This window comes from Eretmochelys imbricata, chromosome 13, assembly GCF_965152235.1.
Source record: "Eretmochelys imbricata isolate rEreImb1 chromosome 13, rEreImb1.hap1, whole genome shotgun sequence".
In the NCBI taxonomy this organism is placed as follows: domain Eukaryota; kingdom Metazoa; phylum Chordata; order Testudines; family Cheloniidae; genus Eretmochelys; species Eretmochelys imbricata.
In genome coordinates this window covers 19,598,314-19,623,120 of record NC_135584.1, presented here as the reverse complement: position 1 = coordinate 19,623,120, position 24,807 = coordinate 19,598,314, and the positions used below count along the sequence as shown (strand labels likewise).

The 24,807-nt window shown below is 45.5% G+C and overlaps 1 protein-coding gene across 2 annotated transcripts in view; it reads right to left on the bottom strand.

Annotated features, from left to right (window-relative positions):
• HNF4A (hepatocyte nuclear factor 4 alpha) overlaps positions 1-23,523 on the bottom strand; it is a 30,851-nt gene extending 7,328 nt beyond the window's left edge. Inside the window, exons 1-6 of one of the 2 annotated variants that reach the window (XM_077832084.1) lie at positions 23,403-23,517; positions 23,297-23,299; positions 14,141-14,315; positions 10,948-11,042; positions 7,284-7,390; positions 2,974-3,129 (exon numbers count right to left, since the gene is read on the bottom strand). In XM_077832084.1, the coding sequence (XP_077688210.1) occupies positions 2,974-3,129; positions 7,284-7,390; positions 10,948-11,042; positions 14,141-14,315; positions 23,297-23,299; positions 23,403-23,517 (651 nt within the window). Of the gene's footprint in view, positions 1-2,973; positions 3,130-7,283; positions 7,391-10,947; positions 11,043-14,140; positions 14,316-23,296; positions 23,300-23,402 lie in introns of both variants that reach the window. The other variant, XM_077832083.1, reaches the window with a different exon arrangement.
• Positions 23,524-24,807: the final 1,284 nt, after the last annotated feature.

Below are 24,807 nucleotides of genomic sequence, written 5' to 3'. Positions count from 1 at the left end.
GTCCCGGATCTTTCGCCCCACTTCTGTTAACAATTTCAAAGCTTTGGTAGAAATAAAGGTTAACTATTGGACAATGTGGCCAAGCTGCTTCTTAATAGCCAGCCAGGGATGTTGGCCGAAGAAAACAACTATTAAACATTAATGGAGAGACTTGGAAAAGTGTGTCCTAATGAGGATGGTCCAGCCTATGTTCTATGTGTTTAACAAACAGAGGGAGAAAAGGAGAATGAAGCAACGGAGCAGGAACATATCAGTTTTCCAGGGTGTTATCTTTCAGTACCAGATGAAGCCAGGGAAAACCTCACTCTACCATAAGTGTCAAGAGAATGCAAATGGGCTAGAACAAAGCTCTGATTAGAAAAGATGCTGACACTTGAGGGGACAAAGGTATTATGCAAATAAATAGAACAGGGACTTCTTCAAAAAGGGTGAATGCTTCAAGGTGTTGTGAAATCCCCATTTGTGCAACACAATGTGAAGTGCATGTGCAGATGGCCAGATGTGTGCAGTCACCCAGTTTGTTGTGTAACTACAGCTATCTGTGTGTACTGGAGCTGGTCAAAACTGGAACCTGTCATTCCTCAGGGAATTCTGAACTTAAAAAATAAATAGTTCTGAATCAGAACGAAAAGCTGAAGTTTCACAATTTCCTGTGAAATGAAAATGCCAAAATGTTTTGATTCACAACTATCGAAACATTTTGTTTCAATAACTTTGAATTATGTTGTTAATGTTGAAATGTTTGGTTTTGATATTGTTGATTCATTGTGACTTTATATTTGATTAAAATATTATATATAACATATACCAATGTAATATTAAGATAAATATTTTAATTGAATATAAAAGTCTAAACAAAATGAATCAAAAATGAGAAAGCTGAAATGAAGTATTTTATCTTATCAGAACAAAGTGTTTCAACATTCATTTGTTTTGACATCTTTCTGTGGCAAGTTTCACTGAAACTGACGTTTTCACAATACATTTTGATTTCCACAAAACTGCATTTTCTGATGGAAAACTTCTCTATTGTCTCCCATGCAGCTGGCTCAGGGACTCACACACATTTTTGCTGCCATGTTTTTGTAGTTGTGGCTCCCACACTGTCATGTGGTTCATCTTCCTTTGAAAATGTGGGTCTAGTTATGGGTTTGTTTTTTAATGTGCATTTCAGAAAAAAAAATCTAATGTTTTCCTCCTGGATTCTTCCCTGACATATTGGGCCAGACTGTGAGCCCCTTACTCACACTGACGAGCAATTACTCAGACCAGGAGTAACACTGGGGCAGGGGGCATGTGAAAAACCTCTCTTCAGTGTGGCAGGCAATCTGCTCCTTGGTTATTTCCTTTCTAAAAAATTCCCGTGACTGAGCCAAAGACACTTGGTGAGGACGGTCCATGTGCAAACTGCTGTAGATCCTACAAAGCATTAACTGGGTTTTACAACATCCATTCCAAGTGGCAGTGAAAGACTTCATAGAACAATAGCTGCATCTAGTCCTCTATATGCTGCAGCCTGTTTGCTAGGTAAATATAATTTGCCGTTGGACACCATTTTTTTTTTTGTGATTTCTAAGTGTATTTGCTTTAGGAATTTAGCATGCTGTTTATCACTGTAAATAATTCAAAGCTAGCACCCAAATGGACAGAGATGGGAGCATTCCTAAAGGCTGTAAAATATGCAGACTTCCCAGTGATCTGCATTGTGAGATGACTGTGGATTTTCTTGACTAGCTGGGCACTCTCACTTTCTAAATATCCTAATCTTCTTATTCGGTAAAAACTACCTCCCGATCCGGAGGTCATTGGACTGGTCCCTGATCCTGAATGAAAATGATCCTTTTTAAGTTTGTGAACAAAAAACAATTAACTTGGAAACATCCTCCTGCCCCATCACAGGCACTGTGAGCCCTCCTCAGAAATGGACTCTCACTAGTTTTCCCTGCATACCCCCACTTTCATGTGTGTGAATTTTGAGGAAGAGTACCTATACATAGGTATTTGTGCATTTTCACCACTTCAGCAGTTGCACGCAACTTTGAAATGTAGCCCTTAACACTGAGCATTTCCTTGTGCCACTGTGGCTGCTTTAGGGCATGTCTAAAGTATGATTGCAGCTTGTGTAGACATGCCAAAGATAGCTTCAATCTAGCTAGTGGGGGACCAATAGCAGTATGCAAGTCTTCTTGGAACCCTGCGTTCTTACTTGAGTGGCCGGCCTGTGCTGAAGCCCGGGCTGCCACGGACCTGAGCTAGCTAGATTAAAACTAGCGAGGGTATGTCTGAAATCATACTCTGCTGGCAGGGTAGACATACCCTTAGATCTTATGGTTCAGTTCTTACAAAGGGAATGCAGAGCCCTCTATCCTGGTCTTGGTAAGTAAGCTACTTTAATATCTTGCTTTAAATACAAATATATTTGCAACTTTTTCAGTCTGCAGAGATGCTGCTGTTGGTTTGGGAGCTTAGACGCATTTTTATTATAATTTATAAATCACTATCAATAACAGTTACCACTGACACCATGAAACCACAGGCCCGGTGAATGAATTAAAGATAGATTTTTTTAATCTTAGGCAACAGAAAGGCCTTCAAAAGTTAGACCAATATACAGTACCTAATCAGTCTAATTATCCTGAGCATTTGTATAGTGCTTTAGGTTTTCAAAGTGCTGCAGTAGCATTAACCAATGATTCACCAACCATCTGCCATGCAAAATTTTGTTTGCAAAATGTGTGCATGATTATTTGTCTAGCTGAGCACATTGTTACAGCCATTGTGCAAACAGTCTGCTTAACTGCACGTGCAAATGGCCAGTGCTAATATTGTATGCGTGCAGTTATCTGAGCTGCTTGTGCAGTCATGATAATTGCATAAACAATGTACAACTTCTTTGCAGATCGGGCCATTCCTCTTGGCCACAGATTAATTTCCACTGGAAAGAGCCAGGAGAAGTCAAATGGCAGCACTAACCTGATCATCTAAGGGAAGCTCACAGAAGGCCGGGATGTACTTGGCCCACTCCACCAGCACCAGCAACTGCTGCTTCATGGATTCACACACATCTGTTATGTTCGCAATCTTCTTCCCTCGGATGTCTCCGTTGATCACAGAAATTGGGGATGATATCTGCAAGGATGAGAAGGGACCCATGTAGGATCTTCCTATTTCAGAGCTGCAAGAGCCAGAGATATGAAAGTCCCAGAAGCTGGGAAGACCCATGAAAGGTGGGGGCAGCATCTTTTCTGCCTTCTCTCATACTCCATGTAGGTTTGTGGCTCTACAGAGATTAATCAAAGAACAGATCAAAAGGCAGGCAGATATCAATGGAGTCAGGAGCTTTTTCCTCTTATGTATGGCTGAGACGTCAGGAATGATGCTCCGTACTAGCAACTGATCTATCTCTAAGATAGGCCTGAACGGGGAGCCTGGATCAGTACATATGCCCCCCTGAAACTTAGGAGTTGGATCGAGATTCGCTTTCTTTCTTTATCGCAGGAGGAAGGGAATGACAAACAGAGGCAAAGCCAAGATACCCCCATTATCAAAATGTCGTTCCCTGACCAGACTTGAGTGGTCTGTAAAGCATTTGAGAAACACGTCCAGTGTCAAGAGTTCTTCCTCCCATTGAGTAAGTCAGGTTTTGATGGATTTACACCAGAGCCCAATGTGGCCTATACACGAAGCTGTCATTCCTTCTTTCTCTGGCACGGTCACTGATATAAACCCAGTTTCCCTTCAGCAGAGGCTCATCAAGGCTAGTGCTGGTGCTAGAGAAAAAACTTCTCCTCACCAGCGAGGGTTCAGAGAACTACCCTACCTGCCACGCCAGCCATACCCTGCTCCCAACCAAACAGAGCCATCACTGCCTTTGCAGAGGTTTTTTCATTAATGTATTGAACATAGCACCTGATTCTCCTCTTACTCATGCTGAAATAAATCAGGAGTCTCTCCACTGAGGTCAGTTACCCAGCGGTAAAGCTGGCTTAAGTGAGATCAGAACATTTAAATTTAAAATCCCCATTTGAAATGCTGAAGCCCCAGTTTAAAGTCAGAAACATTTTGCCAAACTGTACATGTGCAAATATGCCCACGAAAATACACTGTGTGTCCAATTTGCATGCAGAATTACTGTTAATGCAAAGGCAAATGGTGCCATTTCACTTGCAAATGTCTGATCTGGCACTCCTTCATGTGCAGGGACCCTATTTGCATGCAAAGGTGCAGCAAACTTCCATGCCAATCAGATGCGCAAGTGCGTGCACATGTTGCATGCACAGTTGCACACTCGGCTTGTTTCAAAATCTGGCTTTAATCACCAGTTTTCCCTTATGACTTTGTGAGTGATTAACCAGACCCACCACTCTCTTCCTTCTGCCCTCTGGAATCCCGGACAGCACCAGCGCTTCCTGTCCTGTGCATTCCAGCACTTTCACCTCAGACCTGGTTCCCTCTTTCACGGCCTCACTGGTTTGAAAGGCACCAGCATTTTCCCCAGGTTGCATTTCTTGGAACCTCTCCAGCTCTAGAGCTGTTATTGAATAAATAAGATTGTAAAAATCTCACCAAGTATTACCCTAATCAGGGAGCTGGGAAGGCTTAGCAAATAAACACAGACCTCTGGGTGAGTGACCTGAGATCCCAGAGAAAGCGGCTCCTCAGCAGTATCTTGTTCTAATTAGCCAGGCATATATAAGTTACCGATTAGCATGCTAGGGTCCCCAGTGTTTAATGAGTCTGCGCGTGCTCTGCTGGAATGGAACAGCCTCGATGAGTTTCTTCAGGGCTGCTGGCTTTATCGGCAGACCTGACTCAACAGAGGATCATGCTGCTTCAGAACATCCAGTCTCATTGTAAAATGCTCTTCCCTTGCAAGCCTCGTGGCAAGAGGACCCTTATCTCACCTTGCAGCACAGTGCGATGTTATCTTTACAGGGCCCATAAATGTGCTAGGAGCCTCGCAGAATGAGCTAAGACGTGGGCCAAGATTTTCAGAAATGACTCATGATTTGGAGAGCGTTGGTTTTATGCTGAGAAAAATCAACTGGGCACCCGACTCTGAAAATCGTCTCCTGTTGGGCACCCGGAAGCTGAGACAGAGACACCCCAAATCACTAGTGGCTTTAGAAAATCTTGGCCAGACATTCTACCCAATGCATCGCTGAGAGTAGCACCAGACAGGAGGTGGTGGAAGGGGAAAGGAAGGACAAGGGGGACAATTAAAAAGATCACATGGTTACCCACTAGGCCTCGATCCTGTAGGCTACTGAGCACTCCTTTGGGATCCTGAATGCCCTCAACTCCCTTTGAAGACAGGAATGCTCAGCACTTCTCAGGATCAAGCCCTAGAGCTTGGACATGGAGCTGTGTAAATTAATGTGATTTTTCCGGTTTGCTGGCCGTTCCGAAAAGCAAAACAAAACACTGTTTCAAACTGTCCTGAAACAAAAAGTTTTCAAAATTTGTGGTAACCCAAAAAGTAAGGAAAAAAATAGTTTCAGGTCAAATTAAACATTTTGTTCATTTTAAAGCTTTTACAAAGTTTTTATATGTGTTTTAAATGAAATTGAAATACATTTCAAAACAAAAAGTCATTTCAAATTTTAAAAATTGAAATAAAATTTCAATTTTTTCAGAATTTTTTTTCTTTTTGGCAGGATTGGTTTTGTTTGTTGGTTTGACTGAAACCATATGGCAAATTTGACACAAATGTATGAAATATTTCAATACCCCAAATCTGCATTTATCAGCAAAAAAAGCTTTGGACAAAAATTGTCACCCTGCTGTGCTTGGAAATGCCTTAATGCTTCTGTTAACTTCCCTCTTTCTCCTTTCTTACCTATCCTCCCTCCGGCCCTTCTTAGGAGAGATTTGAATGAGGTGAGGGAGGTGGTTTGGCTTGGAGATTTGGGAAGATCATTTCAAGTATAAGCAGCAACATGGCACAAGACGTGGTGATGCCTATCAAAGGAGATAAAGACCCTGGATGGATTGAGGTTGGCATCATTGGCAGAGCAGAGAGGGCAGGAAGTGTGCTTAAGGCAAACAGGTCTGAGATGGGCTGGGTGATGCATGGTCTTGCAAGATGACCTTTCTTGCATTGTAGTGGTCATGGTTTGAATGACTTTTTTGCATTATGTCACTGGATTTAAGGCTGCACAGCTGGATATTGCCAGTGCTTTAGATTCAGGTTGTCTGATGGCGAGGAGATTGTTTGAAATGCTTTCTGACCTGGAGGCCTGATAAGAACATCCCTAGTGTTTGCCTTTCTTGGAATTCTGGGGCTCAGTTCTTCCCAGACAAAGTCAATTTTTTTAAGCCTGTGGCTATTCATTCAAATTCTTAAACAAATTTGCTTCCTCTTCCTGGGCCCCTTTCTGTGAATATTCTAGCAAATGAGTGTCCTGGCAGGAATGTTTACAGAAACAGAGAATTTTAAGCAAACATTGGCAAAAATATTTGCATAAAGCAAACCTTGAATTCATAAATCACAACTATTTGCACCGGAAGCCTGATTCCAAGATTTATTCTTGTCTAAACAGGGAATAGAAACATACCATATGACCTACAGGCCAGATGGTGTAAGAATATACGAATGGCCATACTGGGTCAGACCATCTAACCCAGTAGTCTGTGTCTGACAGTGGCCAGATACTTCAGAGGGCATGAACAGAATAGGGCAGTTTTGAATGATCCTTCCCCTTTTGTCCAGTCCTAGCTTCTCGCAGTTAGAGGTATGGACAGTTGAGCATGGGGTTGCGTCCCTGACAATCTTGACTAATAGCCACTGATGGAGCTATCTTCCATGAACTTCTCTAATTGTTTTTTGAACTCAGTTATATTTTTGGCTTGCACAACATCCCCTGGCAACGAGTTCCACAGGTTGACGGTGCCTTGTGTGAAGTGCTTCCTTCTATTTATTTTAAATCTGCTGCCTATTAATCTGATTGAGTGTAAGTCAGCATGGTTCCATTGACTTCAGTGACGCTACACCAGCTCACATCAGCTGAAGATGTGGCCTTTTGTGTCCGGTCAAAATAGCTGAAATGTCAAGTAGTTGCAGCAGCCTGTTCACAAATCAGCTTCAGACCAACCATTATACCGCGAATGGTTTCAAATAACAACCGCATCTGAGAACAATGGTGTTCAGTCTGCAGTTAAGTAACAACCTCCCACCCCGCCCCCGGTGGTAACCCTAGAAAGAGTGATGGGTTATTCACCTGGCGCTGCGGAATGTTTGGCACTGATGCTTTAGCAGTAGGCTAACAGGAAGGAAGGGGTACCTGTTGTGCAAGGACTTCTGCCTGCAGTAAGACGTTGATGGAAGGCAAGCTGCTGTCTTCATAACTGGATCGCCGGGTGCTGATTCGATCACGTTCGTTTTGTACAGCTGCAAGGAAGTATTTTTGCTCAGCCAAAGCTCAGTCAGGAATGTGTTTACCAAACGCCCTCACACTCTGTTGGTGTTACCTTTACACACTAAATCCTCAGCTTTCTTTAGCCAAGGTTTCACAGCTATTCAGTGTGGGAGGCAGGTCAGTGTGAGGCTGAATCAAGTTTTAAACACAGGGAGCCTGATTTTCACACATTGGTGACCAAAATGTAGTGCAAAATTCAACATTTGGGCTCTCCTTGGTGCCTAAAACATCTTGGTATTGAGCTATATCAGAGTGCAAGGGCTTGCTTGAACCAATGCTCATTGAGGTCAATGGAAAGCCCCCCCATGACCTCAGTGGGTAGTGGACCTGCTCCCAAGTGCAGAAATGGGTGTCTTCACTTGGCCCCATGCTACAGTGCCAGTTTTTTAAAGGAACCTCTTAAACCATGCATGAAAAATGTCCATGTACCTCATTAACACTCACAGCCCCCGCTCCCAGTGACTTGTGACAACAGGCTGTCATACACACAGCTATTCACTCTGTACACACAAAAGCTGGTGCAAATAGATTTTGTGGACATAATTTTGGAAGCCCGGAAAAATGTGGCCAGTACGGCTTTGCCTTGATGCAGCATAGAGATGTACAATAGTGCTGTGGGGAACCACCTGTATGCGTGAATGATAAAGGAAACAATGACGGTGTTACTGCAAATAGTTACTGTGCAGCTGAGCAGTGTATCTAAGCTCTCGGTTAGGTATGACACAGAATATCTGAGACTAAAGAGAGTCACAGTGACAGGAATGTTTCTCTCTCCTATATCCCCCCCGGTTGGTTTGTTCCTCTGAAGGGCTTAGGCTGTGAGTCTAAGGGGTGTCGGCAGGCTGCTGTTGGAGCAATAATGCTGAAGGGGTTAATTCCAGTATCTGTTGAAAGGCACTTGTGCCGATTGTGACCCATGGTAGGCAAACTACTCTGGAAGAGATACAGTCATCCGAGCAATATGCTGGAAGAGGCTATCGATCTACTGTATCATGAAAATCTCTGCACAATGCTTGTGGCTCCCTGGATTTATATTTTCTGAATGTATAATTCAGCCTGATAAAAAGCAATAACTAGGCTCGGCTGAAATAAAAGCCCTGCAGTCAGCAGCTGTAAATAGGAGCTCTCAAGGTTACGCTGCTCATTATCAGCGCCCGGGCCCTGGGTTCAGTCACACCAAGATGTTTTCTAAATGTTTGCTCAGTATTAGCTGGTCATGGACCTAATGTAACTTCTATTGAATATTAACAGACACAAGCAGAGCTTTGAGCACAAGATGAGTAGGCTCTGAAAAGAGAGGATTCCTCTGTCCTTCAGGCAAACTTAAGGCAAGCTCTTAGCAATGCCTAGTCCCTATTAGTGCTGAGGAAGTGTTCCTCATGGAAGGCAGGGTTAGGGTGTTCTCAAAGCCATGTTTTGGCTGCAGGAGCTTGAAGAGTCTGTGATCCTGGAAGGTCGTTTTATTCTACGGGCTGAGGGCAGAGAGGACACAAGCTGGAATCAGGAGAACTCTGGGTTTTAAGTTGTGCATTTGCAGAACCAAATTCATCTCTGATGTTACGCCACTGACCGGCCCATCGTGTCTGTGTTACAGATGCAGGAAACACTGCAGAGGTCCCAAAGATAGCTGTGCAGGGAGTGTGTGGAGCGAATTAAGGCCGTGGTGAGTAGCCACACCTGACAGTGGATATTTTGATGACCATTCACACATTTTACTGACGGTGAATTATAGGCACTTTCCACCAGGGTCTTTCTTGAAGGTGGAAATGCACCATTTTGAAGTGGACATTTTGCCATTGCCTGTGTATAGGGCAACACTGATCTCTGTGCAGAAGGCCAGCATGAGGTCTATGCACCATTTGGGATTAAGTGCGAGTTAAGTGGTACATGGGCCTTTTGCTGGGTCCCTCAGAATGCCCCACACTGTGGATAATTCTCTGGATACTAATGAAAATTTTGAGCAAAAATGAATAAAGTTTTGCTTTTTGGTAAACTTGTGAAAAGGCATTTCTTTGTGTGTGTAAAATGTCCCTGGTTATTTGTTCCTTATATAAAAGCCACGAGCACTTCCTCAGGATAAAAAAATATAGCAGGCAATTCATTCAAAAATGCTCTTTATTGAAAATAGCCCTTTGCACCAATCCCTATACAGGGAAGGAGGATCAAGAATTTTCTAACTTTGCCACGACATACAAATTGTTGGCCAGTGTTTTGAAACACAAAAATGTTCCCTCATCAGCCGAAAAGTTCAATGCCACAGAGCAAGGCCTAGTGACTCATCCCAGAAAGAAGCAGATACAAAACACTACTGAGGTCTTGTCTACACGGGAAAGTTTTACTGATTATACAGCTACACAAGTCTAACTCCCTTTGTGGATACTTTTATTCCACTACAGACGTACCCTTTTTCGGTTTAGCTTCCCAAGTGACATAAGCTAAACCAAAGACGACCCCTTTACACTGGAATAAGAGTGTCCACACAGGGATTTAGAGTAGTATAACTATATTGATTTATTTCAGGTTTCAGAGTAACAGCCGTGTTAGTCTGTATTCGCAAAAAGAAAAGGAGGACTTGTGGCACCTTAGAGACTAACCAATTTATTTGAGCATAAGCTTTCGTGAGCTACAGCTCACTTCAAGTCACACCTTAGGTTTGGTTTAAACTTAAAACTTATATTGGCATAACTGTCAGTCAGGGGTGTGAAAAAACCACACCCCCAAGCAACAAAACTCCTTCTGTTGGTGTACACTGTGTCTACACTAGGTGGTTATGCTGGTATAGGCTCTGTAGTGTTCTACTGAAACAATTCTCCATTGCAGAGAAGGCCTTAAGTAGTTGGAAATCAACTAGGTAACCTATCCTCTAGTTTAGGGCACAGGCCAAATGAGGAAAGGCCAAAAGTCTGCTGGGCCCTGTGGGACACACTGGTGGCTACTCAATTCCCAGTGACTAATCACCGGACTCCAGAATGATCAGATACTCCAGGGGGAGAGAACTTGCAGCCAACCCCAACCCCCTCAAAAATAATTAATATAAAGTGAGAGACACCTCATTTCACACTGAACAGACCTGATGTGCTTCATGCACTCAGGGTCTTAATTATGTGACGATCTTCTTGATATCCAAAGTAACTGGGGCTCTGAAGCTTGGCGCTTTTGCCAACATTATGAAGCTTTAAATGGTTCAGCGATATTGGTCCTATACATGTATATACAGCTACACTGGGTGTGCAAGTGCAAGGTATGTGTGTGTGTCAGAGGGAGGGAGGGAGGGAGGGAGTGCCTGCCTGTAAATATTTTGTATGTCTGTGAGTGTAAGTAGATGTTGGTGCGCAGGTGGGAGTCTGTAGCATCTTGGCGTATCTCTGGAAGTGTACATAATTGGGCTGGTATGTATTTGTGTGAAGTTGTATGTAGGTGTATGTAGGTGTCTGGTTGGCAGGGTAGAGGCAACCAAACCAGCTGTGTAATTGGTGTCACACCCAACCAGTGGCTGGCATTAGAACAGACAGAGCACGTGGTGACCTACCTTCTTTCTTCATCCCTGCTCGAAAGCACTTCTTTAGCCTGCAGTATCGACACTGGTTTCTTTTGTCCTTATCTACAACACACTGCCTGTTAAACCTGGGGAGGAGAAAGGGGGATGAGCAGCAGCAACAGCCTAGAGCCTAAGGAGAGATCCTTGTGGTCTGAGAGACAAAACCGGAGCAGAGTCCCTGATCCTGAGGAAAGAACACTGACACTTGGCCTTTCCAGGGCTGCTTTAATATGAGGCTCTCAATTAACCTACAGTTCCCCCAGGAATGGAGGAAGAATTATCGCAGGTAAGGCAGTGCAGGGAAATTCAGGAATTCGGACACACAACTCCCATTCATTTCTGTGGGAGCCAAGAAACCTGCCTAAGGTTGCAGAGCAAGGTAATGGCAGAGGTGGGAATAAGAGCCAGGAGTCCTGACTTCTAGCCCTTTGCTCTAACCACTAGACAAAGGTTGATCAAGATGGGGGTCACAACCTCCAGCAGGGTCACACACAGGTGAGTCAGAACCAACCTGCCCCCCTGTACTGCTAAATGAGTGGGAGGTCCCCAGCAGAACACAGCTAGATAGGAGAGAGATCCTGGAGGATGGGTGCTCTGGTATGGAATATGTTGAGAATCACTGCACTACACCACAGTCCCTCCCAGAGCTGGGCTTAGAATCCAGGCATCCTGACCCCCAGGTTCCCGTTCTTTGTCACCACACAACACTGCACTAAAGCCTGAACAGACCCATCTCCCAGTAAAACAACAAGGAGTCCGGTGGCACCTTAAAGACTAACAGACTTATTTGGGCATAAGCTTTTGTGGGTAAAAATCCACTTCTTCAGATGCCTGGAGTGAAAATTACAGATGCAGGCATTATATACTGAAGCAGCTTTGCCTCTCCTGGAATTGACACCTCCTCATCAATTATTGGGAGTGGACTACATCCACCCTGATCGAATTGGCCCTGTCAGCACTGGTTCTCCACTTGTGAGGTAAATCCCTTCTCTTTGTGTGTCAATATATAATGCCTGCATCTGTAATTTTCACTCCATGCATCTGAAGAAGTGGTGTTTTACCCACAAAAGCTTATGCCCAAAGAAATCTGTTAGTCTGTATCCACAAAAACAACGAGTCCAGTGGCACCTTAAAGACTAACACGGCTACCCCCTGATACTTGACATCATCTCCCAGTATAACCCCCAAAATTTACTGATCAGAACCAAAGCAACTTCTTCCTTCCCCACTGCTATATCCAAATCCATGACACTCCCTTGTTTATGGCTCTAGTGTGTAGCACAATGTCAACAGCCATTTGCAGTACAGATTTTATTGTCACGTCTCATGCTTGCTATATAGTTTTCAGCTGGCTGATCACGTCAGGTTACTAAACCTGTGAATATGGCGTGTAGGGACAAAGGGCCCCCGCCATGTCAATTGTTTAGCTTTTGAGAGTGCAGGTTTCGTTGTGTCTATTAAAGTCCATAGCCAATATTTTCCAGGATAGGTGCCTAGCAGTAGCCTTCTAAGTCCATGTTTAGGCACCCAAATAAGTGGCCTTGTTTTCCAAATTACTGAGAGAGTCACTGTGACCACTGGAGTCAGTCACAGCTGCTGGATGCTCATCCCTTTGGAAAATCAGGCCACTTATTCAGGCGTCTAAGTATGGATGCAGGAGTCTAACATTAGGCACGCAGTTTTGAAAAGCTTAGCCCTAGGCTCCAAGCTACACTTCAGATTACATCTCTGTCACACATCTGGGGTTCCTCTCTGGTCCTCGGGTACTGCATTCACACCGCCATGCACATTCCCCAGCCAGCTTCCCCGCGGTCTAGGGTACCATTTTCAAAAGGGACTTTGAGGCCTCACTGTCTTTCAGTGAAACTTAGGCACCCAACGGCCAGATTTGTAAAAGGATTTAGGTGCTTCCGGTCGCCACGGGGGCACCACTGACATTTTCAAAGCTGCCGGTCAGGTGGTACCTAAACCCCCACGGTGTCTACGTTTCTCCCTGTCGGCATTTTCAAGGTAGCCTAGTGCTGCTGCTGCCCCACAGCTAACAAGCTGCTCAGAGCCCCAGCTCAAACGGAAACCCCAGAGGCCCCAAAGCAGGATTCTCAAACTCGGTGCCCCATCCCATAGACATGCTCTGAGCATGCCTAAGACTTGATGCCTGCTACCTCCTAAAGCAGGAGGGCTGGCTGCAGATGGTGAGGGAAGCTCAGCGCCTGCTCACGAGACAGCCAGGGTCACAGATATACGCTGGGCGAGAGTGAGTGAGGTATTGAACGTGAACAGGAGCCAGAGCGAGGTGGTTCTGGCTGCTAGGCCATGGGCTATCTAGGCTTAGGTGCATAACTCCAGGAGAGGGTTCACAGCTGGGATTCCCAGGCGGAAGGAGGTGTTTATCTCTGGCCCATCAGCCAGGTGCACCAGCTCAGCCGCTTAGGCCCCTAAGTCCTGCTCCTCTCTCCAGCATTTCATTTCTGGCGTGGTTAGGCAGCTCCCTGCTCAGCAGGCCAACTTCTGCTTTCTTAGCTGCTCGACTATCCCCACGCACTCCATAGGGAGCCTAGGCGGCATGGAGCTACCTCACTCCAGGCTGAAAATTCCACCAGGAAGAGGGCTGCCGAGAGTTTAAGCGTAGCTCTGCTCAGCTGATGTCCCTTTAAAAATCTGGACTCCCCCCTCCCCAAGTGCCTAAGTCACTTTTGAAAATAGGCTTTAGGCTTCTAAAATTATTTCAGTACTTTTAGAAATTTTACCCCAGACCAGACTGCTGGGATCGATGCAGGAGTAATATCCCAATGGCCTGTTGCACTGCCCCGCATGGAGGGATGGGAGTTCAGCACCACGCCTGCCCCTCAGACTAGGAGTGTGGTGGAGGCAAGGTGCTCAGCCCCCGGCAGTAGGAACCATCCTATCTTGCTTTGCCGTCATTCCCTATTATTCTCAAGTGACCCCTGGCTTGAGGCTGGTGAGGAGCTCTGCTGGGAGATGTGTCCAGCCCTCCTCAGCTGGAGGCACAGGCCAGTACTGTGAGATTTGGGGTAAAGGGAGACAACAGGGAATAGTGACCCCAAATTCTGGGGGATTCTCAGTGCAGTTCCTGGTAGACTCGTTCCCCCTCTTGTCTATGGCACACGCCCTGCTGCAGCTGGAGCCTCGCACAGCACGATGCCCTGGTGCCCTCAGTTCATACCTGCAAGAGTACATGTGGTTCTTCCTGACGCTCCTCCTGAAGAAGCCTTTGCAGCCATCACAGCTGGAGGCCCCATAGTGCTTCCCCGTGGCACGGTCCCCGCAGATGGAGCACAGCGCGCTCACCCCAATGCTATTGGCGGCGTTGAGATTTGTCGCGTCTGATGGAGACGTGTCTACATCGGGAAGAACAAAGAGAAGGAGACAATGAAGAGTCAGAGAAGCCGCTCTTTACCCAAGGAGGCAGGAGGTAACCAGGGGGACCCTGTTGCATGCACGTACATGCACGCAGGGATGCTGGAACAATTTGTATCGTGTGGGTGCTGAGAGCCATTGAACCAAACTGTAAACCCTGTATACGATGGAAACCTCTTCCAGCCAGGGGATGCAGCAGCACCCCTAGTTCCAGTACCTATGCACGCACACACATGCGTGTACTTCAATATCTTGCTATGGATGTACCTAGCTGGGGGTGCTTGGCTCCTTGGAAAATCTGGCCCCGGTGTCAAAATGTTCCAGCTTGGATTCCTAAAGTTAGGCACCCAAATAAGTAGCCTGAGTTTCTGAGGAGCAGGACACTTACAGCTCCCGTGGACTTCAGTTAGGGGGTTGGGTGCTCAGTACCCCTTAAAATCAGGCCACCCAATGGCTCAGTTTAAGGGGGATAGTAAATACTTCATGTTTGCAAAGTGTATCGAGACCCTCTGGTGAGAGTCACTGTACACACACCGGGTGATTAGCATCCGAACAGTCTGGAATCCAGACACAGCCTCAAACTTTGTGGCAGCACGGCTCACAGCTAGCACTGCACAGAGCCGTTATTCATTGGGGATTTTCACATTTCAGTTTCTGTTTTGCGGTGCTGAGCACAACGCCTTGAATGCCCCTGGAAGCAGACAGCTAGTCAGGGCAGTGCTTGGAGCATAGGTGTCACGTGCTCAGTGTAGGCCACCCAATTTAATAGGGAAGCAGCTGCATTCTGCACTAGTTGGAGCCTTCAAAGAGTCCAGACTAGCCCTAAGTAGAATGTATTAGAGGAGTGTGGTGACCAACACAGGGATAGTTATTGTGAGGTTTGCATGACAGTCTTTTGGCCAACTGCTGATGGAAAAATACCTTATGGGTCACTGTTTCCAACCGGCAATCCAGGAGCAGCAATTAATCCAAAAGGTCTCTGAGGGCATCAGCCATCTTGGTGGAAAGTGTGGACAAACTCCCTCAAGTGCAGCCTGAGCCCACTGCTCTAAATGCTTCTTCCTGTCAACAGGCACCACACCTGGGTTGTCAGGATAGGCCGCAGACAGTTCATTTTCATGACGATCCCTAGCACAGTCAGATACAGATTGGGCTGTCCTTACTGAGGTGAGGGAGCCCTTCCCCACATGATGAGCCCCATTGACTTGTGTGAGTCAGTGCTCCCCCCATCTGAGCAAGGGTTGTGCAATCCAGCCCAGAAAGAGAGTGGTGAGACCGTAGAACTTGGGAGACATAGATCTGGGCATCCTCAAGTCTCTGAGAACATTACACTCCAAGCCACCATCTGGGAATAAGGACAACCCAGGGAATTACAGACCAGTCACCTTAGCTTCTGTACCCAGAAAGATAACGGAGCAAATAATCAAACAATCAATTTGTAAGCACCTAGAAGATAATAAGGTGATAAGTAACAGTCAACATGGGTTTGTCAAACCAACCTGATATCCTTCTTTGACAGGGTAACAAGCCCTGTGCACAGGGGGGACCAGCAGTAGATGTGATATATCTCGACTTTCGATATTATCTTACTTGACCTTCTCATAAACAAACTAGGAAGATATAATCTAGACAAACCTACTATAAAGTCAGTGCTTAACTGGTTGGAAAACCGTACTCAGAGTATCTATCACTGGTTCATAGATAAGCTGGAACGGCATATTGAGTGGGGTTCTGCTGGGAACTGTCCTGGATCTGGTTCTATTCAATATCATCCTAAATGGTTTGGATGGTAATATAGAGAGTACACTTAAAAAGTTTGCAGATGATACCAAGCTGGGAGGGTTTGCAAGTGCTTTGGAGGACAGGATTAAAATTCAAAATGATCTTGACAAATTGGGGAAATTGTCTGAAATAAACAGAATGAAATACGATAAGGACAAATGCAAAGTACTCCACTTAGGAAGGAACAATCAATTGCACACATACAAAATAGGAAACGACTGCGTAGGAAAAGGTATTGCAGAAAAGGATCTGGGGCATTATAATGGACACTATATGTGTCAACATTATAATGCCCCAGATCCATACATTATAATGGATACTAAATATGTGTCAACAATGTAACACTGTTGCAAAAAAATCAAACATCATTCTAGGATGTATTAGCAAGAGTGTTGTAAGCAAGACAAAAGAAGTAATTCTTCCACTCTGTTCAGCACTGATAAGACATGAACTGGAGCACTGTGTCCATGTGTACATGGCACATGAAAGCGTCAGTCATAGTTACAGAGTTAGCAGCATTCGATGCCATCAGCCTTAAGGTTTGGTTGGCTCCCATCCTTCCCAGTCAATGTTTATGCAAAGCCCCTGGGGGAGATGATATCATAGAAATGTCGGACTGGAAGGGACCTTGATAGGTCATCTAGTCCAGTCCCTTGCATTGAGGCAGGACTCAGTATTCCCTAGACCAGCCCTGACTAACCTGTTCACAAAAACTTCCAGTGAAGGAGATTCCACAACTAGAGCCCTGCGTGGATAAAAGTTATATCTGTTATCTGCGGATATAAATCGGTATCCATGGAACTGCAGGGCTCTCCCAGGAACCTCAGCAGCGAAAGGTGCAGAATGTGGGGCCACCGCTCCCAGAAGCCAGCTCTGACAGCTCCTCCCTTGTGGCCGTACTGCCCCCATCCCTGCCCCATCCCTGCTATGCAGCTGTCTGCGTGACTGCATCTCTTGTCTGTGGTCCATACAGTCACGCCGCAGGACAGAGCTGGGGGTGGGGTTGGGGGCAGTACAGCCGTGCTGCACAGACACCTTCGCCTTTCCCAATGGAAATTCCAGATTAAAATTATTTACTGATTCCGGATGGCCATAGAAACAGAGAAATGAGTCTGCTGGTCTTCTGATTTCTGCTGGTACCATCACTGTCCTACAGCTGACACTGATAGAGGCCAGTAGGAATTAGGAGAGACCATGAGAAAACCCTAGAAAGCTACCTGAAGGATACCAATGGAGACTGCTGGAATTTCTATTGCGGCTCTAGAAGGCCATCATCAACCATCCATGGTGATGCAGTCTCTGTTCCCTACCCAGGTGTGAAACTCAAAGCAAAAACTCAGGGAGCATAATCTAAAATTGAACTGGAATCCTAAAAAAGGTTTGAATGAACCTCTGCCTTGCACACTGCAGACACTGGATCTCATGGGACTTGGGGGGTCAAACCCATCCTTGGGGTAACTCCACTGGCTTCCTTGGGCTTACACTGTGAATGACTCTCTGCCCTAATCCCCACAAAGACTCTGTCTGCTCTGAGAGGAAGAAATCCATTATTCTACCCACCATCGAGGTCTACCCATGATTTCCTTTCCTGTTGTGAAGGGATGTATAGACCTCCCACAGGCTCTGGCAGGAAGAGGGTTAAGACTCTCTCAGGACAGGCCACAGCTGCCTTAGTGCAGAGATCCATGGGGAAGCAAGGCTGGGCAAATTAGGCCTTTCACCAGTACATGATAAGAGGGCTGTGCACGGAAGGGCTGGGGCTGGCAGCAGGAGCCAAAACCCTGGGGCGGAGAGAAGGGTACGACAATGCTGCTGGCAAGGCTTTGTTGCTGCAGAGTTCATTTAGAGGCCAGGCTGAAGGAGCCTCGTGAGCCCTTTGTCTAAAGCCCTGCTTGTGGGAAGTTTCTTTTGTTTGCCTGTTTGTTTAACCAGGCTCCTGGGAGGCTAGAGAACTGGACTGCTACAGCCGAGGAAACTGTTCCCCTGCCCCACTGCATAGAGATATATGGCACCAAAACTCCCAGCAAAACATCTCCTTGCTTACCTCTGAGTAAGGGCTTGTCTGTGTGGGGAAGTTATATACTGGTATAAGCTGGGGTGTGAATTTAAAGCACTGGAGTTCTACTTCCCAGATGGCCACCCTTATTCTGCTACCAGAGGGCCTTTTTCTGGTTTGCCTTATGTCACTCAAACTCAGCGGAAGTCTATTTCAGAATAAAAGTGTCTGCATGGGGGAGTTATACTGGTATAACCAGAGTGGTTTAGTTATATCACTAATAATTATACTGATATAACTGGGCAAATCTCCCATGCAGAGAAGCCCTAGGCTTTGGGTCTGCTCGATCCATCCCCTGCAGCAGCAGCAGCTGAGGCTGAAATGTTGTCCAGTCCAGCAGGCTGTCTTTGCATCTTGCCAGGAATGAGAGGACCATACTGAATTTACATGGAACATAATAAATTGCAGCCCCCCTCATCTCTAGTAGGGAAAGGTGATCATACGGAGCATGCAATGTCCCCTGCCCCCTGGATCAAGGTATATGCGGGGGGCTGTAGTATCAGCCTGCACTGCCATGTTAAATTTGGAGCTGGTATGATCTCTCCTGTGGTGGGCTAAGGAGGGTTATTTTTTACACTCCCTTCTTGTCCTTCCCTGCAGCCTTTGTCCCCTTTACAGGCTTCCATCTCTGATTCTAATTCCAGATCACCCTCTGGATTTTCGATATCATCCATGAACTTGCTCCTTCTCTGAGCTCATATCTACCTGTCCCCATGCATTCTACCCTTCTGAGGTTTGTTCCCTCTCATTGGTACTCTGGATTTTAGGGGTCGCTTTCACAGTTGTGCTGCCCCATCTGGCACTTGCCCCCTGAGCGAGTGAGTCCCGTCTCGTTAGCTTTCGGCTAGTAGCCTATATGATGCTTTGCAGCAAGGCTGCGGCCTATAAACATGCCTCCTCTTGGTGTGACAGTTCACAGGGTCTCAGACAGTCAGAGAGAAAATCATGTCAGAAAAATTAGTATATGTCAATTTCCTCCAAACACATATGACATAAAACAAAGACATGGCAACAGAGAAGAAAAACATCAGAAAGTGCTGCACACAATCACCTCATTATTTATTACATGAATGACAGTAATCCCCAAAGACCCCAATCAGGGATCAGGGCCCCTTTGTGCTGGGCCTGTACCCACACATTACAAAAAGAAAAGGAGGACTTGTGGCACCTTAGAGACTAAAATTTATTTGAGCATAAGCTTTCGTGAGCTACAGCTCACTTCATCGGATGCATTCAGTGGAAAATACAGTGCGGAGATTTATGTACATAGAGAACATGAAACAATGGGTGTTACCATACACACTGTAACCAGAGTGATCAGTTAAGGTGAGCTATTACCAGCAGGAGAGCGAGGGGGGGGGACACAACCTTTTGTAGTGATAATCAAGGTGGGCCATTTCCAGCAGTTGACAAGAAAGTCTGAGGAACGGGCGGGGGGTCGGGGGGGTGGAATAGTTTTACTTTGTGTAATGACCCATCCACTCCCAGTCTCTATTCAAACCTAAGTTAATTGTATCCAGTTTGCAAATTAATTCCAATTCAGCAGTCTCTGGTTGGAGTCTGTTTTTGAAGTTGGAGAACACTTCAATCTCTCTGGTCACTGGATTACAGACCTAAAAGTGACAATTCTTCAAAAAAAAAAACTTCAAAAACAGACTCCAATGAGAGACTGCTGAATTGGAATTAATTTGCAAACTGGATGCAATTAACTTAGGCTTGAATAGAGACCGGGAGTGGATGGGTCATTACACAAAGTAAAACTATCTCCCCATGTTTACCCCCCCCACACACACACACACGCTGTGCCTCAGACGTTCTTGTCAACTGCTAGAAATGGCCCACCTTGATTGTCACTTTAAAAAAGCCCCCCCACCCGCTCTCCTGCTGATAATAGCTCACCTTAAGTGATCACTCTGGTTACAGTGTGTATGGTAACACCCATTGTTTCATGTTCTCTATGTACATAAATCTCCCCACTGTATTTTCCACTGAATGCATCCGATGAAGTGAGCTGTAGCTCACGAAAGCTTATGCTCAAATAAATTGGTTAGTCTCTAAGGTGCCACAAGTCCTCCTTTTCTTTTTGCGAATACAGACTAACACAGCTGCTACTCTGAAACATAACAAAAAGACAGTCTCTACCCCAAAAAGCTTACAGTCTACCGGTCTCCTATTCTTATTGGCTGGAAACGGAAACAGAATTATTTGCTAATGGATAATTTTCAAACTATTATTATTTGTATAGTGTCAGAAACTTAAATGACTGTCCTCTATCCCTGGCTGTCCCAACAATGCCTGTTTAATGGGAATTAGTCCGAAGTTAGGAAAAACAAGATGAAAAAGTTAATTCCCTTTTAAAGCCAGGGAACTAATCAAACTGAAAGTAATCTAACACTTATGTAGCAATTTTTATCCTGACCAATCCCAAAGCATTTTCCAAAACTAGAAGCATCAAAACTATAAAAGGAGGTATGAACTGCATCCACCATTGAAATGCAGCCACCTCTGGAATAGAACATAATGTCTGTTTAACAGTACACAGCAGCACTTCACAGAGACCCAGTTGTGGTTGCCTGAGTGGGAATTTTGTCAGAATGTGGAGTTAACCCTCATGTCCCCATCCTTTCTAAAGATGTAGACCAGTGGTTCTCAACCAGGGGTACAGGTACTCCTGGGGGTCCACAGAGGTCTGCCAAGAGTACATCAACTCATCTAGATATTTGCCTAGTTTTACAGCAGGCTAGTGAAGTCAGCACTAGTGAAGTCAGTGCAAACTAAAATTTCATACAATGACTTATTTATACTGCTCTATAAACTATACACTGAAATGTAAGTACAGTATTTATATTCCAGGTGATTTATTTAATAATTATATGGTAAAAATGAGAAAGTCAGCAATTTTTCAGTAATAGTGTGCTGTATTTTGTATTTTTATGTCTGATTTCATAAGCAAGTAGTTTTTAAATGAGGTGAAATTTGGGGGTACACAACATAACTCAGACTCCTGAAAGGGGTACAGTAGTCTGGAAAGGTTGAAAGCCACTGATGTAGACTTTTACTAAAATCTTCTCCATTATAGCTCAAAGACCCCGAAGTATCACATATCAAGAAGAGGGAAGCTGTTCAGATGAATTGGCTGGGTTACTAGCAGACTGTTTCTAGGGCATTTTTCCTACTCGGCCTGAACACACAAACTTCTTGGAAGAGAAAAGTTGTAGGAAATGAAGCTGATACCCTCTTCCTCTCCCCACAGGGTCTGTGGCATGGTGATCACCTTTGCTACAGCTTATAAAATCAGGGCTATCCCTGTAGAATTTGTCAGCCATTTCCATTAAAATGTATTTAAGCAAACTCGGTACAGAGAGTGTCTGCTCTGGCCCTACAAAGCTTCAACAGGCTTTCTAGGCCTTAGAGGTTGTGATGACTCCCCACAGATGAGAAGGTTCAATACATTAGATAGATGGTACAAGGGCCACATGGGGGGCCTAAGCTTAGTAGTAAAGCTTAGGCCCAGCTGTAAGAATAAATACTGGCATCTCTGCAAGTCAACTGGTTCCATGCAATTCAAGGTGATGGAGTGTGAAGGCAGCTGCCTCTCTGTGCATCCCGCCACCTTGTATCTCCTGAACTCTCCAAGGCAAATCGCTCAGCCTGCCAAGGTGCAAATGTGGGACCAAGACCCAAAACAAGGGCTGGAGGAGTTACAGCAGATGAGGGATGTTTCAGGGCTGTGGAATTAGTTCCCATAGCATAACCCATTATGTTCTCTCTCTCACCCATTCTGCCCCTAACTAGCCCCTTGGCAGAGGCTGGAGATTTAATAAGTCTTTCCCACCTCTAGCTGTAAGATTTTCTGACAGCATTCTTAGCCAAGCTGCATGAGACAGCACTGGAGAGGGGAGCTCTGCCTGCTGGGGCTTGATGCACTGAACAGCCTTGATGCAGTTAATGGGAGTTACAGTTCATGCCCCACTTCAGGCAGATTATACCCACCGCTCAGGTCTGCTCCCTCTGGATTCCCATGCTCTGGAGATGCTGACCCCATGGAGTACTGAGCAGAGGAACAATATACAGGGGGAGCCCAACTCTGTATAGATGGTTTATGGCAGGAGAAGTTCTCTCTTGCAGCCACAGTGAGACGAGATCAGTGACAGGATTCGGTAAGTAAAAGCTGTTTGTGTCTTCAGAGCAGGCTCGTGTTCAGGGAGCTGACCAGGGAGCGGGACGTCATTCTGGTAGCCCTGAGAGCGAGTTAGTTGCTTTCTGCAGCATACTTAGCTTAGCGATTAACCCAGTATTTAGAGAGGACTTGGGGGGGACTGAGAGAGGAATTTTCATTGACTGTGTCTCTGAGTGTCTAATAAAAAGAAATCCTCACAAGTCCCAAAATATAATCAGTGGGACAATGTTGCAAATCCTGATAGAACTGTGATTCTCTCCAGGGTGTGTGGGTGAAAGTGCCCCTTTATCACCACTATAAGATACGCTGATACTATTTCCAGTTAAAGGACTGAACCTGCTCCTCAGAGCCCCACATGTTTCAATTCATACCAATTATGCCATACAACGGGGTTCAAGCTAGCTGCGGTCAGGCTGTTGTAAAGAGAAATGTCATACCACCTGTGCACATGAGCAGCTTGTCTCTGTGTAGAGGTATTACAATCTGTATGGTGCGATGCACTTTGAAACCTTCTGGGGCTTTCATTCTACTTCACTGCTAGAGGGGCTGCTCTCTGTCCAGGTTCACTATCCCAACTTTGGGCTTCACAGTACCTCTGTCAAGCCATGGCAAGCTCCTTACTCAGAAGCCCTGCCTAGCAGGGAGGTAAAGAATAATAACACACTTCACTCTGCAGTCTCCTTTCCTTTGGGTTAGGGACTTGTGAGAGACAGTCGCTGTCAGCTCGGGCTCGCAGTCCCTCTGCTGTGTCTGCCGGGGCCAGATGTTGAGCAGGAAAATTCTGTTCTATTCAGGTTCTTGTACTACACCCATTGCCTTGGTATCTGAGTTAATGTCATTCGGTCAGTTCACGTGGCGTGTTAGTTAAACAGAAATACTTCTTTACAGGAGCAGGAAAAGTCCCCCTCTGACTTGGTGCTTCAGCTCCCCCGTGCCCTCTGCACCAGCTACATGCCTGTTGCCAGATGACCTGTGCTCCCAAAGGCACTGGCTGGCTCTACCACCGATCCCACCTTTGACTGGCGAAAGCAAACCCGGAGGCAGACTTACCGTTGCCCATGGCCAGCACCTGCATGTTCTCAAACTCCAGAGTGGTGTAAGCTGGGTCCAAAGCTGCGCTATAATCTGCCATCTCCATGTCTATCAGGGCTTTGGAGAGACGCATTATCATCAGCAAACACGGGCCAGATTGCAGCAATTCCCTCGTTGGAGGTTATTGGCCCTTCAGCCTCCCGCTGCCTTCACTGCGTCCCCTATCTGTTGTCTTTTATTTCAAATATTTCTCTGAAAGGATTTGCTGAGCTTCAAGGCCTATACTCCCCAGAGGGGTGGAGGCAAGAGGCGGGGGGGTTAATCTTTAATCATCTCACCCACTGGTGAACGCTAAGCTGGATGGTTGGTTTTTTTTTTTTTGGTGGGGCAGCAGTGATTTTGTTGACTGTTTATTATTGAATCTACATGCACTTTGCTGATTTCAGCTTCTGGGCACATGCCGGGGTGGCAGCACTTAGAGGAGCATTCTCCATGAGTGAAGTACATTTGTTGGGCTATTGATCTTGATGCTTAATTGTTATCATGGGTCTTAATTTTAGCTGAAGTGTAAGAACTTGGAAAAACCCTTCCTGGAGAAAGAAGTTCTTGCCCTGTTCCCTCCCCTTCAATATTCTCCGGCTTTCTCTCTCTCTCGTCCCACACACCCTTTTCTCTCTCTCGCTTTCCTTTCACAGAAGGTCACTTTAACCGGAATTGCCATTTACACATGGTAACAATGGGGACTTTCATTTTACTTCCCTATAAACTGAGTTTTACAGGGCCAGAGCTCACTATAAACACTTCTCACTCACAGCCATTCCCAACAACTTTCAGGGACAGATTTTCAGAAGAGCCTGGCATGCAAAGGTACGTGTCAAATGTGAGCACGAGTGTGACTCTGTGCATTTTGAGCGCACGGTGGATTAGACATAAAATTGCACTGACATTTTTTTTGTGTGTCTAACATTTTTGAAAAATCTCACCCCGGAAGAGCAGCTCATTTTCCTGTAATTGATTTTCAAGGGCCAGTCTGAAAAATCTGCCCTGTGTGTTTGTATTTTAAAAATTCCACCAGGCATTTTACAATCCAACAGAACTTTATTCTGCAGGGTGTCTTTCTTATATACTATAGCACGCAACACATGCTGTAGAGTTAAGTCCTGATCCAAAGCCCATTGAACTCAATGGGAGATTTTCTATTAACTTCCATGGGCTTTGGATCAGACCTTCGAATAATACAGGACAGTAAGAATGTATGTTACAAATGTCAGAAAACAGAGGTGCTCTTTTTCTGAGCTCCTGGCTTCATCTGGGGGTTTTATGGGATGCCAGTTTATCCAGTGTGTGGCAGTGGTTTGCATTGGGAAGGTTTTGTACAATCCACTGTAATTTCCATTGCACAACAACACAAGATCAACAAGTG